The following is an 18735-nucleotide window of genomic DNA, read 5'->3' as shown; positions in this document are numbered from 1 at the left end:
AATAAGAAAGCTTGCACCAACTTTTTCTTGCCCTTCGCTTTGCTTCGGGAGGCCGGGGCTTTGCTTTGAACTCTGTGCAGTTTGAAAACTATATTTTTTAACAGGTCTTTGCTTAGGCTTCCATTTGCCAGGGGCTCCTGGTTTTCCCTGTGAAAGGCATGGCATGATGCAAACTTTCAGGATATTCGGAGAAATGGATCAAGCTTTACATACATCTCAAAACAATCTAGCATGTTGCATTTGTGTTCAGCGATCAGGTCCAAAGCTTCTTCGCTTATATTGTGTTTGCAAACTCTTACTTGAGGTCCCGGCTTGCCCTTCGTTCCCTTTGGACCTCTCCTTCCTCGGACACCTTTCATTCCCTGTAGTGACCCAAACACAATTCAGCAATGAACAACATTGAATTAAAATTGACTAATGCTAAGACTTAAACATTTATAGAAATACAAAGTCAGTCACCCACTTTCACTCCAAGGTGGCCCTGTAACAGAGACGAGTGTATCAAACAAAGTTTTTAGGTTACAACATGACAATTTTTAAAATATTATTCAGTAAAACTTCACTAATCAAGATATTTTAGTAAGTCATTACAAAAAACTGAACATCAAAGCAACTTACAGGGATTCCTGAGAAGCCTTCCTGCCCGGCTGGACCACGAGGACCAGTGTCCCCCTGTAGTAAATGGTTAATTGATTATTTATTGGATACAAATAATTAAAAACAATGCAATAATGGGAGTAAAGTGTGACTGACCTGTTTCCCCTTATCACCCTTTTCACCTTTAAATCCCTGCAAACCAGGATTCCCCTGATATAGAAGTCAGACATGTGGTAGATTAATCCAAAATCCACCTTTTTCATTTAAAGCATTTTATATTTAAATTGACTGCAATTCACCTTTAATCCAGGTGGACCTATTGGTCCACGTATCCCTGTATCACCTGGGAGACCCTTTGTAGAAAGAAAAGAAATTAAAGGAGTTACAAATACACAAATATATGTTAGATGAGATTCTGACATATTGAATGAATATATGCACAAAATATGTAACTGACTCTTACCTTCGTGCCAAGACTTCCAGATTCACCTTTCTCTCCTCTCAGCCCTGGAATACCCTGAACCAACAGCAGCAGATGATGCAAATGTTCACACTAACAGGGGTAAGGTTTTTATTAGCGATCACGTTCTGCTCTCTAATCATTTTACCTTTGGCCCAATTGGTCCAGGAGGCCCACGTGTTCCTTTTAGACCCCTCGTACCCTGAGATATTTAATAAGACCTTAGTAAGAAACATTTCAACAATGCATTACATCAAACAAAATAAAAAAGACAAATTTATAAGCACCACTATGCTATAATATTAACGTGCTTATAATAGTCACCTGAAATGTATAAATGATTGCTTACCTTAACCCCCCCTTCTCCAGCGTTTCCCTTAATCCCAGGAGATCCAGGTTTTCCCTGCAAGGTATGCATGTATTTAATACCACATAATGCAATAATCTGTAAGAAAAGCTTAGCTGCAAAAGACTTATTCCATTTGTAATTGTGCAGATTTGCATGTCATTCATTTCCTTAGTGAAATTACCGTCTTGCCAGGCCTGCCTGGTGTTCCAGGAGCTCCTCTGTGACCAACGTCACCCTATGAAGTTAGCAGGGGAAAAAGAAATTAATAAAAAATTGTGAAATGTGTTAAAATCAATTTTAGTAAGGCAAACTTTCTTACCGGATCTCCCTCATTACCCTGAACTCCCAGCAACCCATCCAGACCGCTCAGTCCCTGAGAATATGATCGCAAAAACGAGAAAAGACGATCAAACGAAATGAGCATTGTTGGTGTTTCGTGTTAAGAATTGCATTTGTTAGTTGGGATGCTTACAGGTTTTCCAGGTGGTCCAGCAGGTCCTGACCTCCCCGGCAGGCCTTCAGGTCCCTACAAAAGAGACAAGAAACTTCACCGGATGAAATCAAGGCCAAAACCGCTTAACCTTTACTGTTAACACTCATTGTTTATTATTTAATTCAGAGTGAATCATTAATTAGGCTTTACAGAAGACTGAATAATTAATCTGTGTTTATCAGACACCCAGTGCAAGTAAGTAAAGTTTATTTAGTGCTTTTCACTGACATAACAGTCACAAAGTGTTGAACAACAATTAAGACACCAGATAATCATGTTAAAACAGATTAAAAAATAGCATCAAATTGGTAAGACAGCATAATACACACCCAGTGCACGTGGGATTTATACTATCCGTAAATGTTGAAATAAACTATATTTCATAATAGTCACAGTAACTAATCTTGTAACTCCAGTCTGAGATGTGAAGGGACACTCGGCTTAAAACAAAACTCACAATTTGCCCAGCAGCTCCTTGTGTCCCTTTACTTCCTGGCTCACCACCTTTTCCCTTCAAAATGAATTCAGTGACATGAAAGTTGCATGAAGCAGGTTAAAAGTACCTTCACTATGATAGCTTTATTTAAGGGAATTAAGAAACTGCTTTAGAGTTACATGTTTGAGCCACGCTTTCTTCTTACCTTTGGTCCCTGGATTCCTTTAGTTCCTGGAGGACCAGGAGGGCCACCAGGTCCAGTTTGACCTTTAGGACCTGGAGAGCCTATGACCCCCATCTTCCCCATTGTACCCTAAAATCACAGTGAAATATACTCAGAAATTTCTAGAATCACACTATAATAGCAACAGCATAGTATAGAAATGTAATTTTTGGAATTGAAATATGTCAGATGATCCGGTAAGATCATTTAGTCATTTATGGCACTTACTATTAAGTATTAAAACTGCAATTTAAATGCTTAAGAATGCTCTCTTACCAGTCTCACCACTTTCCCTCGTGTTCCAGACTCGCCTTTTACGCCTTTCATACCTCTGATGCCCTGGGAAACAAAGACAGTTATGCAGACACATGGCCTCACTGTGTTTGCACACATGATATTAAATATGCTTGACCATATTTATTATGGCCACAGAGTGAAACAAATAATGAAATCTAACCACGTCTCCCCGAATGCCTGGAAGACCCAGCATACCCTTTTCACCAAGACTGCCCTGAATTATAGAAAAACCAACAGAGACAGTTAAAAACCAGTGAAATGTTTTAGCTGGACAGTTAACATGTGTGAAAGGTACAGTATACCTTTGCTCCAGGCACTCCACCTTTACCTTCAGCACCTCTCTTGCCAGGTAATCCCTAAAAACAGACACATAATGTATAAATAACTTACATATCACTGAAACAACTAAACCTTTTTTTTCACATTCAGGCCTAAATTAAGTTATATATTTTAAATATGCTCCACAACACGTCACTGTTGCCTATCCACAGCACGTTATTAGGTCCACCTGTTCAAATGACACCTGCTGAAGTTCACACTGAGCATCAGAATGGGGAACAAAGGGGGTTTAAATGACTTTGAGAACAGCTGGTGACTCAGACTGGTTGATCTGAGTCTTGTCCCCTTCAGTCCGGGTCGTAGCTCGAGCCCATGACATTGTGCTAGAGGTCAGCGGCGCATCAGGGGAGACTGTTTCGAGCCGATAGCAAGACAGGCACTAACTTAAATAATCACTTGTTACAACAAGGTATGCAAAAGAGCATCTCTAAATGCAAATGGGCTACGGCAGCACGAGCTTACACCAGGTGACACTTCTAGAAGCTAAGAACTGGAAACTGAAGCTATAGTTTGCATGCGATCCCCAAAATTGGACAGTAACTGAATTCAAATGAAGAAGAGTCACGTCATGGATGTCCAGCCAGCAGATCTGCTATCATGTTAATGTCAATATATGTTTCCAGCACCTTGGTGAATCTATGCTACAATCATAGCTGTTCTGAAAACAAAAGGGGGTTGATATTAGTACTTTAAGTGTACCTAATAATGTGTCCGGTGAGTGTGTGTGATTTAGTTAACATTTTTAACTCAAATTCAACACAAACACATCGAGGTGATACCAATATCGAACATTTAGTGCACATTTTAGCACACAGTCAGTATAATAATGGAAAGTTAATGTTAGGTAAAGTAAAACGTACAGCTGGTGACGGTCCAGTGGGTCCAGGAGGGCCCGTAGTACCAGGAGGACCCTGAAAGAAAAACAGATATAATGTTGTTCAGCAGCATTATAGTCAAACATGCATGTTCTGTAGAGACATATAGACACAGCACATGTTGTTAAGATGACTGAAGCAAACAGAGTCCCCCTCAGGTACTAACAGCGAGTCCCTGGAGCCCTTTCTGGCCTTTCGTTCCTGCTGCCCCAGTTTGGCCTCCAGCTCCAAATGGCCCACGAGTGCCTGATAAAGCCCTGGGGCCTGGCTCACCCTGTCAGTAAATCATCATTATCACTATCAGGTTTTCACTCAGACATTTTGTTTACAGGCAACACCAGTTCTCAGGTTTTCTTCATCATTGTTTCTACATGTATGAGTTAAAATGACTGACCTTGAGTCCTGGGGGCCCCTGCTGTCCTCTATCTCCGGGTGCACCCCTGTACCCCTGAGAAAATCACATGTAGTAAAGACAAGGCAGAGGCGATGCACAGTCTTCCTTATATTTGCTCTTTTTGAATTAATATCCCTGTATGGAAGTCAGTGGTGTTACAGTAAACTATACTTTAGGATTACTACATACCCGTTTCCCTTGTGGCCCCTTCGGTCCCTGTGAACCTTGGTTTCCTCTTTCACCCTCAGACCCCTTTGGTCCTTTCTGCCCAGGAGGTCCTGTGTTTCCCATAACACCCTGAAATCACAGTTTTATAAGTAACACAATTTTCACGAATGCTGCAGTAAACTGACAGCAAAATTAACCTTTATTCTTAATTTTGGGATTGATATTGGACTCACAGATAAGCCTTTTTGGCCGGCTGGCCCTTGAAATCCTTTCTGTCCGTTTGGACCCTAAAGACAAGAACAACGCTCAGTTTGTCCTGTTTCATGGGCTCATATTCCTGAAGTTACTCTAACAGTTATGATCTTCTAGGTCTTTCATTTTCCTTTGATTTTCTTTCTTTCTCTTGTATTATCTGTGCTTTCTGTACTCTTCGCATCTCTAGTTTTCTTACTTTAGGTTTTGTTAATTTTATGTTAAATGGAAATTGAAAACAGTTGAATCCATGACCAAGCTAATCAATCTACCTCCTCACCATCGAGACCAGCAACTCCCTCCTGCCCCACAGGTCCTCTGGATCCCTGAACACAGGACATGTAGAGACAAACAGAAGAAGAAGAACCGTCTTAAGTTACTTCAAATGACACAGCATTATTGACGTGCACTTGCATACAGCTTTTTCTGTATTTAAGTAGGCGATAAGATACTTAGAGAAGCTCAGAGGTTCACCTTATCTCCTTTTACACCGCCTGATCCAGATGGCCCCTGACTTCCATCTTTACCCTGCGTGTTAAGAAATTTAAGATAATAACAGGGAGATAATATAAAGAAACATCCTATCAAAAAAGGAAGACAGCTCCGTCTTAGTGAGCTCGCAGTTTGGTAGAGCAGGTTTTTCTACCAAATGTATTTTGAATTTTAATTTCAGGGGATGTATTTGCTTCATGTTCATTATACCAAATACTGCATAAATAATTGTTCTATAATTTGATGCACAACAAAGAATAAAGCAAAGATTATAATTCAACGTTACTATTGGTGCATCGAACTGCTCGGCATTAATGCCAAGGCATAATTTTAAAAAGCACCTTTCTGTCAGAGATATCTTGAAAATTAATATTATTAACAATATCTCACAAAAAACGGCGGCAAATTGCCTGTATTTGCCTGAACAACCATAATATTCAACCAAAAGTCGTCAAATTATAATGGTGACTCGGATCCATCTTGAAAAGAGCAGGGTTAAAACCATGAAAATTAATCGTACATGCGTTGGCTTATCAAAGTTTTCGAATCAGTTCAAATGCGGTGTAAATAAACCCGACGTCATCATCCTTCCAACAGGTCTGGTGACACCGGGCTCGACTTGGTCTGGTGACTGACCCAGAGAAACTAATTATGAGTTCATGGCAAACTGGAAAGAAAGAAAGTGTCTGTTTGCTCCCGAGTGTTTCTGCAGTTATCACAAGAGGACTGTTCATCCTGCAGTTAAGCAAAACTGCAGAGAGATTAGCATGAAGGCTTTGTGACCTTTCACGTGGCTGACAGTTGACTTGATGAACAAAGTGTGACTAATGATGTGTTCTGAGTCTGGGATTTTGGGTTTTTCTAGTTTTGTATTTTGGATTATTCTCCTTGTATCCCTGTTTATTCATGACTCTCTTATGTTTCCACATCTGGCTTCTTCTTCATCTTTGTATTTATGATTTGTAACTTGTGTCAATTTAGTCTTGCATCCTTTTCAGTTGTGGCTCTCTTCCTGTTTTATTTTGGTGACTGTTCTTCTCTGTATCCTTTGTCTTGGTTAACGTCCTCCACAGTCATTATCTTAGGCTACGTTCACACTGCAGGTCTTGATGCTCAATTCCGATTTTTTTGTCTGCTCGTTCACACTACAACTAAAATGCGACAGCAAACGCGCTCTAGTGTGAACGCTCAAAGCGGCCCGCATGTGCAAAAGAAGACGTCACACACAACGCGCTCTGTTTAGACCCAGAGCAAACAGTGTTGTTTGACCGATGGCCCTTAATATAAAGACTTCGGACTTTACATTTCCCAATTTTTGCTTTAAGTTATTTTGTTATTTACATAATAATGTAAATAACCTAATAATGATCCTTATTGCTGTTTAAGAGAGGAGCGGTGCTTCAAAGGATAGCTGCAGATTTCTGTCAGAATCTGCAGGTTATACAGAACAAATAAAATGTTCACGTTGTCTTCCCAACAGTTTCACTGGATGGCCAGGAAGCGTTCGCGATGTCTTCTCCGGCGCTGATAATTGGCGTCTGTCTTGTGTCAGTGACGTAAAAGACGGATTTAATGCGACATGACCATCAAACAGCAGTCGCTTTCTAAAACATCTGATTTGTATCGGATTCAGCACCACATACGAAAGTGACCCAGATCGGATTTGAAAATATCGGATTTGTGCCGTTCACACTGTCACACCATGATCGGATAGATGGGTCGCATAGGGTCAAAAAAATCGGATTTGATGCGCTTTCGCCTGCAGTGTGAACGTAGCCTTAGTTAACCCCAGCTGTGTTCCTACTTGGTTTTTTATCTCCTCATTATGTAAAATGCCTGAGTTCTGTACACAGCCAACCTTGACAGTTATGTTGGACAGACTGACAGAGCTTCAGTTTGTGTATGAAATAAAACAATTAGGCTCCCAAACTTCTAATTATATTTGAAAACAAAAGCAAAAAACCCCCCCAAAAAACAACAAAACCTTACAGAGTAACCTGTAACTCCAGGAGGACCAACTGGGCCTTGTGGACCTTGACCGCCTGGAAGACCACGGGACCCAACTTCACCCCATGGTCCAATGTTGCCGTGGATACCCTGTTGGATTAAAGTATGTTTAAAAAACAGAGAAAAAAGTTCATAGACTAAAAATATTTCTTGGTTTTATACAATCTGATTGAAGTCTGTTAGTTAAATACTCAAAGACGTTCACATGCTGTGTGTAGAAAACACACACAGCTGCAGTCATGTGAAAAACAAAGCCCACGCTCGGAGCTCGGAGTTTAAGAGTGAAGGTAGCAGCAAGCTGCTGCTCATCAAGTGTGACCATCTCTATAGAAGCAGATGTTGGTCTGGAGCTTTCAGGTGTGTGCTAACAAATTAATGCCACAAATTTTTGAATTTTTTGAATGCAATACAAACAAATTGCAAGTCTGCATTTTGGGTCCTTTGCTGCCTCCCCGCACACAGACCATGACACAAATGGTACCAAACCTCAATGAATTGAAGCGACCTTAAAATAAAGTTCAAGAGAAGTTGGACAAAATTCCTCCACGACACGAGAAACTGAAAATTATACAGAAAACTATTACTTCAAGTTACTACTGCTAAAGGTGGTGGCACGTTATCACAGGACTGCACAGAGTCCAATGAAAAACGTTCTTTTCCACACACCTGCCTTCATCTAATTCTCTAATTAACTCACAAACCAATGCTGACGTGTAGAAACTCAAACCGCTGACCAATCAGTGCGTCCGACCTCCTGGGCTACAGCATTCTCACATTCTCAAACATCAAGACATTTACCACAATAAAATCAAAGGCATAAGTTGACCAAAAGAATGTGTAAACAAAGGACTGGATGAACGTTTTGTATGGACAAATAATTAAAATGATCTTACAGGAGCGCCTCTGTATCCCTGTGGTCCAGGCATGCCCATCTCTCCCTGGAGAATGACAAGAACTTGACTTTAGTAAGAAGTTAGAGAAACACTTATAAATAATGAACAGGCGATAGTAGAAAATAAGGGACTAATTCACTTACTCGGGGGCCTTGTATTCCTTTCGGTCCCTCCTCTCCTCTTGTACCCTTCACAGCACAAACGTTATCTTAGCATATGAGGAGCTAAATAACCGAGTGACTGATAAACCTGCTACTTAGTAATGAAGATGTGAGGCTCATACCTTAAATCCTTTACTTCCTGTTAGTCCGCTGGGGCCTTGTTTACCTACAACCCCCTAAAGGAAACATCAGGATTGGATTTTTTGGTCTGGCTATAAAGAAAGTACCACAAATTCCAGAAAGTCTACATTCATATATCATTGTTTGGGTTGAATTTTCAAGGCTTCATTATTTTCTTTCAACAAACACAGGAGTACTCTCCATACAGCTGCACAGTAACATACTCTCCTTCCTGGCTGTCCCGATGTCCCCTTCGTTCCTCTGCTGCCAGATTCTCCCTGGAAGTCGAATGACACAACGCTATGATCCTAACGTCACATAATTCACTGTGCTGAGTGATCACAGGACACTGTTGTAAAACTTTAGATCCTCATCTTAATAAATAAATGAATTCATTTATTACAGTCACTCCCATAGTCTCCAAAAATACTAACAATGTTTCATGAAGCAAGAATTTAAAAATTGCCTTACACTCTTTCCTACAGGGCCTTGGAATCCAGGAGGTCCTGTTTTTCCAGGCATTCCCTGTGGAAATGAGAACATGAGATAATAACTTGTCCCACTCCAGGATAAGCAAATGCAGCTGTCATATAACAGGACGAGCTCACTTTAGGTCCTGGAGGTTCGACCGCTCCATTCACTCCATTTGCACCAACAGGTCCCTGAAGCAAAGATCATATTAGTTTAATATCTGTTACCATGGTAATATTACTGCTCAAGTATCATTTCTGACAGATTAAATGTTAACTATTAACCTAAAGAAGAAAGGATCAAATCTGATTCTGGAACACTTAACCCATTTTGTTCTGTAGGAATAACAAACCCATAACAATAAATACATAAAAAGAAAAATAATTCCCATTAATAAGGGAGGCTTCTGTTCCAAACACAGCACATGGTTAGTCTTACCGAGGCTCCACGACTGCCATCCTGCCCCTTGTGGCCCAGATGACCTTTAAATCCCTGAAAAATGAAAGAAATGTCTCCTTTTTTCTATTTGTTTTTTCTAGTGTGAATAAAAAAAAGGAGTTAAAATTTACCATATATTTGAAATCCATATAAATACAATACAATTTTATTTATATAGCACGTTTAAAACCAGGGGGTACACCAAAGTGCTTCACAGTAAGGAACAATGGCAAATGATTACACTGAACAGTAAGTCATTAAAACAAAGTAAAATAGAGAAAATAGAGAACAAACAAAAGCATAAGTAAGTAGAGATCAGAGATGATTATGCAGAGAAATGAGTATCTGCAAAAACTCAAAATCTCAGCAAGTATATTTGTCTTATTTCTAGTCAAAATTATCTCATTACACTTAAAATAAGACAAAATCAGCTACAAAGCAACTTTCCAGTAAGATTCAGGAACTTGTTTCATTGGCAGATTTTTTCACTGAATACAAGATATTTTACCTTGAAATAAGTGAAAAAATCTGCCAATGAAACAAGTTCCTGAATCTTACTGGAACGTTGCTTTGTAGCTGACCAGATGATCATAAAGAACGGCTGGGAGTATAGAGACTGAGGAGGTATATAAATAGTGCCATCATCTGGATAGTAGCTTAAGCAGATGTCATGTGTGGTGGATAGATCAATTCTGTTTTAAAGCTATAAACATGTGTTTCTCTAATGTTTACATGTACAGCATGGTCACCTTCAGGCCTTTTGAACCCGGCATCCCCGGGACTCCAATCTTCCCCTAAACAGATGGGGTACACAATCAGGTACAAACACAGTGTGAACTCTTTGACATGCCTCTGTTTAATGCAATAGTAAGAGCTTTTTCAATGCACTGATTGGTCGATGCCTTCAGTCACAGATGTAAAAAAAACAACAATTAACAGCGCAGTCATGCAAGTACAGAGTAAGAACTTTAACCATATAGGAACCTTAATACCAGGTTCTCCTTGAAGTCCCCTCTCTCCTGATGTCCCCATCTGTCCCTGCAATAACAAATAAATACATAAATAATACAAACATAAGTATCTATACTGAACATGTTGTCACTTATACTCACAACAGGACCAGGGATTCCAGAAAATCCCGCTCGACCTTCCCGACCCTTTGACAAGAAGAATGACTGTTAATGGTTAAGAAATGTTACAACACTGCTCCCTCTACAATACTACAGTTCACATATTTTTGGAAATATTAAAAGTAAGAAAAAGCTGAAAAACACCTCCTTTGCAATTTTATGTTGACTTTGCTTTTTAAAATGTCTTTTAACCCTTTAAAGCCAGTCGGTGCAGGCACGCTCTGTTTTGCGTAACTATTTTTAAATCCCGGTAGCTCTGCAACCACGTAAGGTAGCGCAATAATTGTTTTTGCATATGAAATCGGAGGAGTTGTACTTACATCTTATGCCATCAGCTTGTCCTCGGTCACAGTTTCCTTCCACATAAAGCTTTGCAAAAACTGCATAAAAAGCACTTGCAGGAACAAAAACATAATATTCCAGAAACACCCTTTGCCGATCCGATCAGCTGTTCATAACACTTCCTATGTCCATCAGCACTGCCCGAAACCGGAAGTAATGTCATTTTGCGGAAATGTAGTTTTTTTTACTATCAGGGCCTCATGAGCCTATACTGGTGTTTTTAAAAGTTATGTTTGACTTTATGACTTTCTGTGTCGTTTCTGGGATGCTTAGGACTCATATTGCACTGCTGGAAATAGTTTATTTTGATGCATATGCTGTTTGTTTTTGCAAATTTGCATTATAATATTTATTTTTGTTTTTCCTGCAGTATATAAAAATTGGTGTATTTCAAAAATAAAACTATGAAGACACTCAAAATAAATTTCCTGTGGTGGGAAACTATTTTGTGCAACTTTTTTGTATTTACAGTTTTGAGGGATAAGACTCTTAAATTTCTCTAACTACAAATATATGTTAAAAAAACAAAAACGATTTTCAATTTTTTTGTAGTTTATTGCACTTTTTGGAATTTATGTAATTACTATGCACTTAATGCATACATATTATTAAAATTTGGGCTATAATGGTTGTATTGATGTATAGCAACTTGAAATACTCCCAAAAATGGCTCCACCGCATGTAAAAATATAATATAAGCTCTGGCGGACTTGGTTCTATGGTAGGTCTTAAAGGGTTAAATACCAAGTTTGGCCTCTGATCTTTAAGGTCACACTGAGATATGCAACATTCTGTCAAACTAAATTTCTGTGCAAATATATTGATGTATTTTAGTGCTGTCAGCCATAACTGCATTAACGCGTTAAAAAGCTAACCGCGCTAATGTGTTGACGCCATGCAGCCCCACGCACGGGGTGATCCGCGGTAAGTCGTTAACTGAGATTTGCCGCGTTAATGCGGTTATGGCGTTAACGTCAATTTAACGAGATTAACGCTGACAACACTCATTTATTTTTATAGATATGAATTATTCAGACTCCTTACCTTATTGCCTCGAGATCCAGGACTTCCTTGAATACCAGCTGGTCCTCGGTTTCCCTACATCACATCATATTTGCACAACAAAATTCACTTTTCAGCAAAGAAAAAGAGTCAAGATAAACAGATTCAACTATTTGCTCAAACTCACCTTGGAGCCATCTTTTCCCTGCTTCCCTGGCTCTCCCATGATGCCATCAAAGCCCTACAACATTGGATGAAGATATGAAATAAGATCTGATATTACAGAAGCTTTAGCATCATAAGTGAGCATGTTTTTTAAATATATATTTATTTTTTACACTCACAGCAGGTCCAGGAAGTCCTGGTAGCCCTGCATATCCTCCAAGTCCCTCAAGTCCCGTTGGCCCTGCGTGCCCCTTTGATCCCGGTTTACCTGGAGGTCCACGAGGACCCTGAACAAACAAAACAAGCTGATTCACTGATCTGATCAGTTAACCAACCACAGACCGGACAGATGGACAAGAAAATTACCTGGGCTCCCTTGAATCCTGGATCCCCCTTCTCACCTCTCCTGGATTTGACACCCTGGTGGTGACAGAAACACATAAGTAAACAGAAAACAACAGCTCAGGAGACCAAAAGGGAACATCAATTAATGTCATGCATTATAAAGGTTGTAACCATTTTAGCAAGAGTGAGAAATTAAATTCTTTTAAGTAATCTTACGGGATCACCTGAGGATCCAGGCTTTCCTGGATTCCCACTGGCTCCCTAAAATAAGGGGACATTGCTCAGGTAAACTCACTACAGCGTAAACAAACGCTGCACAGCACACTTACTCTTTAGTCTAATTATCTTACGTTTAGTCCAGGTGGTCCAGGTTGACCTACTTCCCCTTCATCTCCTGGATCACCCTGGTGAAATGTAAAAAACAGAAAATTCAAACGGCAGTGACCCGAACTGGTAACTGCGTACGTTCACAAACCAGTTTGACATTTTATGTCTTCAAGTATACTCACAGTGCTACCTTTAGGACCTGGAGGTCCATTAGGGCCTGGGTTTCCCTGTGAGGTCATTGATCAAAGTGTTTTACTCACAATTAATTTTTCAACATGTGATAAAGAACTTTTTTTTTTTACTCCTAAAAAGATTTACTCAGGTTTATCTTCCTACTCTCGTTTTTAATCAATATTATCTCATTTTCACCTTCCTTTGTTCACAAACTACACGTGACCACACCAAAAACGTGCAACTTTCATTTACCAAACGCTGAACAACGTGTTGGTTGTTTCACACGTGATCATTTCATGCTATACAAAAGCTTTACTAATACCTGAGGGCCACGAACACCAGGAAACCCGACTGTTCCATCCGGACCGGGCTCTCCCTAAAGCAATGCACGTATGTATATTTTGGACATTTACTGAGGTAAGTGACAACGTCTGCTAGAAAGGGAGCAAATATAAGTGTTTTCTCACCTGTGACCCAGCTGCTCCTCTGGGGCCCATTTCACCCTGATGACCCTGACAGTTTAAATAATTGCTCTATAAATGTCTTTAAAAAACAAACAAACACCACTTTGAGTTTGTTTACTTTACTTACTGTTGGTCCTGTAATTCCTCGGACACCTTTTCCTCCTCCGGGACCCATTTTGCCCTGAAAAGAAGGCAGATTAATAGATGCTCATTAATAGTATCTCATGTTTAATTAAAAATAATTTTCAGTGTGATGGTTTTGTGGGAGGATATAACTTACCGGAGGGCCTCTCGGACCACAGAAGCCTAAATCCCCAGTTTGTCCCTGAAAACAATGAAAAGCAACAATGAATGCAAAGTAGAAACAGTAGAAACACCAACACAAATCATTTTTTTCTATCTGTTTGTGTGACACTGACCGAAGGCCCTGACGGTCCTGGGAAACCGGGAGGACCTCTTGCTCCGGACGTGCCCTGTAAACATTGGACTTTTCAGATGTAGCTTTAAAATGTACATAATTTGAGAGCAAAAATTAATTTAAGTCATCTGTTTTACAAATATTAAGTAATAAAAAGCAACTTTTTGAATGTGCTGGGAATGGAGCTGGTCATCTGAGCTTACTATGTAGCCAGGAAGCCCAGCGTGGCCTCTGACTCCTTTATTTCCCTGTAGGCACAAAGACACGGATCAGAATCCCGTGCAGCCTTCCTGCAAAACGACAGCAGTTCTACAGATGACTCGTCTGACCTTGTCTCCTTTCTGTCCTCTGGGTCCCTGTGACCCCGCCTCGCCCTGATAACCCTGCAGGCAGAGAAAATGTTTGACTCTTAATATAAATCTTTGACACTTTAACATATACAGTTATAATAGTATGAGCAAGCTGCACAAATAAGTGGCTGTCGCTGAATGCAAAGGGAGACAGATACACACTCACTGGCCAAATCATTAGATACAGATTTCTAGTGGTTTCATGGTGCTGGGTCATTTTGACTCAGCAGTTTTAGTTTCATGTGTTTCGGTGTTTTTTCTGTATTATGTTTTTTTTTTATTCTTTAGTTTTCCTGTTTTGAAGATGTAATCCTAATTTTCAGTGTTATTCTGGTTAAGAGTTTTGTTCTTAGGTTTAGTTCAGCGTCTAGTCTGTGCTTGTCATGTTTCCTGTTTTACTTTGAAGGTCCGTGTCTCATGTTAGCGTGTCCAGTGTTTCTCTCCCCTGTGTTGTCCTTATATTTTCATTCGAGTCAGCTGTGTCCTCACGTGTCTCCACCTCTCCTGATCACCTCATGTGTGTATTTAAGTCCTCCGTCTCCCTTTGTTCATTTGTTCAAGAGCTCATATTACCCCAGTTCTTCAGCAGCTTCACTGGTTGCCCGGAGAAGCCAGGATAAACTTTAAAGTCTTACTTCTCGCACACAAGTGTATCCATAAATCTGCTCCTTCCTATTTGTGTGACCTGCTTCATATCACCACTGTGGGGATCAGAGCCTTCAGTCGCTACGCTCCTCGGCTCTGGAACTCTCTTCCTCCAGCTGTTGTGGCCGTTTTTGTTGAATGTTTATAAAATGCAATTTGTATTCATTTTTGTTTTTTCTTTAAAGTTGTAGGAATATGCTGACCTAGTTTTGTTATGTAAATTTGTAATTCATTTTATTGGAAAAGTTCTTTGGAAAGTGATTGGTTTATTGGCTTATGGACCCTCCCATTAATCAGGGGATTAAGAGCACCCTGGGGTGGTAAAGATGGTTTTTGTTTGCCAAACGTCTGATGGGAAGACGAAAAATGATTTTTTTGACCACTTTTGAAGTTGTTAAAGCAAATTAAGTTAACCTACGTTTAATTTTAAGTTTTAAGAAGTTATTTGGTTGATTTTTGTTTATAATTTTCCACGAAATAAACGGCAGATGATTTTTTAAACAATGGAGTCAGAAGTGCGTTCGAAAACAAACCTCCCGTTGCCACCCACGGCCTTTTCTTGGACTTTTTTGGCGTTTGGAACATAAAAGGCCGTGACACCAGCCATAAGAAATATAAACTCTCTTCCAGTATTTAAGTCACAGCTCAAAACACATCTGTTCAAACTGGCTTATTCACTTTAGTGCCGATTTTATCTGTTGTCAAGTTCTGTTTTGCAATTTTAACTTATTTTATGTATTTTATGACTATTGCTCCTTTTATTAATTTTGTTCTTTTGAAAGGCGCCCTAAAATAAAATGTATTATTATTACTATTATTATTACTATTGCCGCGTCGTGCCAGCTGTTTTGGCCACTTTGTTTCAGCCATAATAAAAGCTCGCCTTTCGTTCAAAGTTCAGTTCCGTCTTCTCGCCCGTGTCTGCTGCTGGATCCACCTCACTCAGTCCACTCAGTCCGTGACAGGTTCCTCGTGACTGTGAAAGCCATTTCATTACATCGACGTCCAAGAAAACAGTTTGAGGTGCTTTGAACTTTGTGATGGCGAGTCAGTAAGGGCTGGACATGGTCAACAACAAGACTCAGGCAGGCTGTGGCACTCAAACGATGCTCAGTTGGTGCTGAGGGGACCAGGTGAGCCAACAACATTATACTGAACTGATGATACAAGGCAGGACGGATCCATGCTTTCTACCATCTGATAGGTGAGACTCATCAGACCAGCTGACAGTAATGGCAGCTGCTGTGGTCTTTTTCTGTAGCCCGTCTCTCTTGTCCATCCAGAGAGGTCTCCTGTGTACCTCAGGCCTAATAAGTAGTTATCTGAATTACTGCTGCCTTCCTATCAGCTCTGTGTAAAGACTAGTGATGGTTGATCAGGCGTTTCTGAAATACACAGACCAGCCTGTCTGGCACCAACAACCATATCATACACTCAAATAACCTTTCTTCCTGATTCTGAAGCTCAGTTTGAACTTCAGCAGGTCATCTTGACCATGTTTACGTTCTTAAATACACTGAGTTGCTGCAATGTGATTGGCTGATTAGATATTTGCCTTTAACAGGCAGTTGAACAGGTGTATCTAATAAAAAGGCCAGAGAATGTATGCTGTCTATGCACGTGCATGCTAAAGCCTCCATAGTTATAATCCTGATAACATTATAAGTTCAGGACAATCTTACCCACTCACCCAGCTCCCCTTTGCTGCCCTGCTCTCCTGTGTAGCCTTTGGGACCCTGTAAGGACAACTAAGGAGTTAATTCCCCAGGCACCAGTATGACTAACTTAAATCCATACATGGAAACTAAAAAGAAATAAATACATGTTTTCCAGGAGATTTACCTGCTCTCCAGGTAAACCTGAAGGGCCCGGGTCAGCATTGTGTCCTGGGGTCCCGTCTCTTCCAGGTCGGCCCGGGGGACCCAGGATACCCTGTGGACCGGGACTGCCCTGGAGTACAACGCAACATGTAAAGTAGGTAGAAGAATAATCACGAGACATTACAGAGCAGATTTACAGACAATAGTAGTAATATCTTTCCTCTCTATTCAATATAAATTTGCTTCTACCCAGAATTCCTATTACTACTAAAATATATCCAGGAAATATTAAAACCTCTGTCCTGACCAACCACAACAAGCCAGCATCCACTTAAGCATCATATTAATGTCTTAATCCACCATAATATCGCTAGAATAATATACAAGTTATCACCCTACTGATCGTCCTAATCACGCTAAAAACATTTGATATTTACATAGTCAGCTGCTTTGCAATAAAGCATTAATCATCTCATTTTGCAATATGTGCGTGAACCTTAGCATGTTCTTTGCCTTACACTTATTTTTAGTTGTCATGATGTGAGCCCCATGATCCTGCACTCAAGTAATCAGATGCAAAAAAACAAAAACAAATCAGAGAAACGTACGATGATTCCTTGAACTCCTTTAGGTCCTTGCTTTCCAGGAATTCCAGGTAGTCCCTGGAGAAAAAGTAACCACTGGAGTCTAGTTACAGTCCTTTATTTGTATTGTCAGGTAAAACTTTCAAGTTGAATTTAGCCATAATGTCTTTGTCTACTTACAATTGGTCCATCATCTCCAGGAGGTCCGGGAGGACCCGGAGGCCCTTTAAGTCTCTGAGAACAAAAACACACAGTGTTACAGCTCAGGCACAACATGTCTTATTATAACATTCAAATGAAAATGTGCAAAGAATAATTTTTTGATTAACCTAAAAAATAATCTTCTCAGAGTACCAAAGTTCAGCTGCTATAAGAAAGGAGTTACTGTAAAAAGTCATTTTAGGTGCATTCATGTTATAAAACAAACGCCTACCGGCCACGAGGACACCAGCTTTTTGTAAATTTGCTTTTTCTGCAAGAAAACAGTGAAGAATGGATTTTTTCAATCATGATTACTGAGCGTTCACACACAGAAAGAAAAGCTTATTCATACTTACCCTGACAAAAACAAACTTTAAAAATAATAACACAGCTCTGAAATAATTACCGATTTAAATTGTCACAGTTATAAGAACGCATCCATCAGCAGTGAAAGTGGACAAACATGTGATATAATGAAACACAAGCAGACACTGAAAAATTAAAGATCCAATAACATTAAAACTGCTTATATATCGTAGTCAGTACAAATGAAACAAGTCAGTCTCTTCTAGATCGCACATGAAATGATTCAGTGGATCCAGAAGGATCACGTTTGTATTTTCCTGTCTCTCAGTTAATCTGATTTCACTTATTTCAGTTCTCTATATATTTGTCAAGCAAAAGTATCTTATAATGTTAAAAAAAATCCTTAAAAAATGACACATTCAAGAAATAAATATTTAAACAATTTTACTAAAACTAACACTTCTTACATTTGCTAAGCAGAAGAATGTACATCTCCTGTTTTTATTAAATATGCTCAGTCTTGGAACACGTCTGTTAAAATAGTTTTCATTTCATCAAACACAGCAGCAGCTCACCTTGAAAGCCTCCCACTCTTCTTCAGAAGTTTTAAACACAACAATAGCCGGCATCCCAGCTGGACCAACGGGGCCTCTGTATCCAGTCTGCCCGGTCCTGCCCATCACGCCTGGGTATCCCTTAGAAGACAAACCCCCCAAAACAAAACCAAGAACAAGAACAAGAATTTGACATTTTACTTAAAGTTTATTAAAGATTCATGAAGACAATTTACCACCAAGAAAAATACAAACACGTGAATGTGAAAAGAAACCAACAAATCTACGCCTCTAAAAAACTAAAAAAGAAGATTAACGCAATTGTAAGCCATGCTTCCGAGCTCATTGCAATATCTATTTATGAACAAGTGCTTAAATTACACCAAGATGAATTTTATTAAGTTTAATTTAACACTCACTTTATCTCCCTTAGGTCCCGGTAG

General features: G+C 39.7%; 1 protein-coding gene across 2 annotated transcripts in view; it reads right to left on the bottom strand.

Annotated features, from left to right (window-relative positions):
* The window catches only part of LOC146679929 (uncharacterized), a 32419-nt gene that overhangs the window by 3164 nt on the left and 10520 nt on the right, over positions 1 to 18735 (bottom strand). For both annotated transcript variants that reach the window (XM_085450016.1, XM_085450017.1), the window contains exons 2-57: positions 18712 to 18735; positions 18314 to 18433; positions 17665 to 17703; positions 17412 to 17465; positions 17256 to 17309; positions 16670 to 16777; positions 16510 to 16563; positions 14162 to 14215; positions 14036 to 14080; positions 13834 to 13887; positions 13695 to 13739; positions 13542 to 13595; positions 13418 to 13462; positions 13273 to 13326; positions 12959 to 13003; positions 12800 to 12853; positions 12666 to 12710; positions 12471 to 12524; positions 12284 to 12391; positions 12127 to 12180; positions 11982 to 12035; positions 10578 to 10622; positions 10450 to 10503; positions 10215 to 10259; positions 9466 to 9519; positions 9165 to 9218; positions 9028 to 9081; positions 8781 to 8834; positions 8559 to 8612; positions 8419 to 8463; positions 8276 to 8320; positions 7365 to 7472; positions 5358 to 5411; positions 5156 to 5209; positions 4865 to 4918; positions 4653 to 4760; positions 4464 to 4517; positions 4236 to 4343; positions 4055 to 4105; positions 3158 to 3211; positions 3016 to 3069; positions 2835 to 2897; positions 2541 to 2648; positions 2357 to 2410; positions 1879 to 1932; positions 1726 to 1779; positions 1588 to 1641; positions 1407 to 1460; positions 1206 to 1259; positions 1061 to 1114; positions 897 to 950; positions 754 to 807; positions 619 to 672; positions 464 to 481; positions 300 to 362; positions 22 to 147 (exon numbers count right to left, since the gene is read on the bottom strand). The exon at positions 18712 to 18735 is cut by the window's right edge and continues 21 nt beyond it. In XM_085450016.1, coding sequence (XP_085306142.1) covers positions 22 to 147; positions 300 to 362; positions 464 to 481; positions 619 to 672; positions 754 to 807; positions 897 to 950; positions 1061 to 1114; positions 1206 to 1259; positions 1407 to 1460; positions 1588 to 1641; positions 1726 to 1779; positions 1879 to 1932; positions 2357 to 2410; positions 2541 to 2648; positions 2835 to 2897; positions 3016 to 3069; positions 3158 to 3211; positions 4055 to 4105; positions 4236 to 4343; positions 4464 to 4517; positions 4653 to 4760; positions 4865 to 4918; positions 5156 to 5209; positions 5358 to 5411; positions 7365 to 7472; positions 8276 to 8320; positions 8419 to 8463; positions 8559 to 8612; positions 8781 to 8834; positions 9028 to 9081; positions 9165 to 9218; positions 9466 to 9519; positions 10215 to 10259; positions 10450 to 10503; positions 10578 to 10622; positions 11982 to 12035; positions 12127 to 12180; positions 12284 to 12391; positions 12471 to 12524; positions 12666 to 12710; positions 12800 to 12853; positions 12959 to 13003; positions 13273 to 13326; positions 13418 to 13462; positions 13542 to 13595; positions 13695 to 13739; positions 13834 to 13887; positions 14036 to 14080; positions 14162 to 14215; positions 16510 to 16563; positions 16670 to 16777; positions 17256 to 17309; positions 17412 to 17465; positions 17665 to 17703; positions 18314 to 18433; positions 18712 to 18735 — 3339 coding nt within the window. The remainder of the gene's footprint in view (positions 1 to 21; positions 148 to 299; positions 363 to 463; positions 482 to 618; positions 673 to 753; positions 808 to 896; positions 951 to 1060; positions 1115 to 1205; positions 1260 to 1406; positions 1461 to 1587; positions 1642 to 1725; positions 1780 to 1878; positions 1933 to 2356; positions 2411 to 2540; positions 2649 to 2834; positions 2898 to 3015; positions 3070 to 3157; positions 3212 to 4054; positions 4106 to 4235; positions 4344 to 4463; positions 4518 to 4652; positions 4761 to 4864; positions 4919 to 5155; positions 5210 to 5357; positions 5412 to 7364; positions 7473 to 8275; positions 8321 to 8418; positions 8464 to 8558; positions 8613 to 8780; positions 8835 to 9027; positions 9082 to 9164; positions 9219 to 9465; positions 9520 to 10214; positions 10260 to 10449; positions 10504 to 10577; positions 10623 to 11981; positions 12036 to 12126; positions 12181 to 12283; positions 12392 to 12470; positions 12525 to 12665; positions 12711 to 12799; positions 12854 to 12958; positions 13004 to 13272; positions 13327 to 13417; positions 13463 to 13541; positions 13596 to 13694; positions 13740 to 13833; positions 13888 to 14035; positions 14081 to 14161; positions 14216 to 16509; positions 16564 to 16669; positions 16778 to 17255; positions 17310 to 17411; positions 17466 to 17664; positions 17704 to 18313; positions 18434 to 18711) is intronic.

This window comes from Copadichromis virginalis, linkage group LG23 (genome assembly GCF_057382275.1).
Source record: "Copadichromis virginalis isolate Kocher_CV1m ecotype Utaka linkage group LG23, C_Virginalis_male_GT1.1, whole genome shotgun sequence".
Classification (NCBI taxonomy): Eukaryota; Metazoa; Chordata; class Actinopteri; order Cichliformes; family Cichlidae; genus Copadichromis; species Copadichromis virginalis.
The sequence above is the reverse complement of the archived record's forward strand: the minus strand, read 5'-3'. Positions and strand labels throughout refer to the sequence as shown.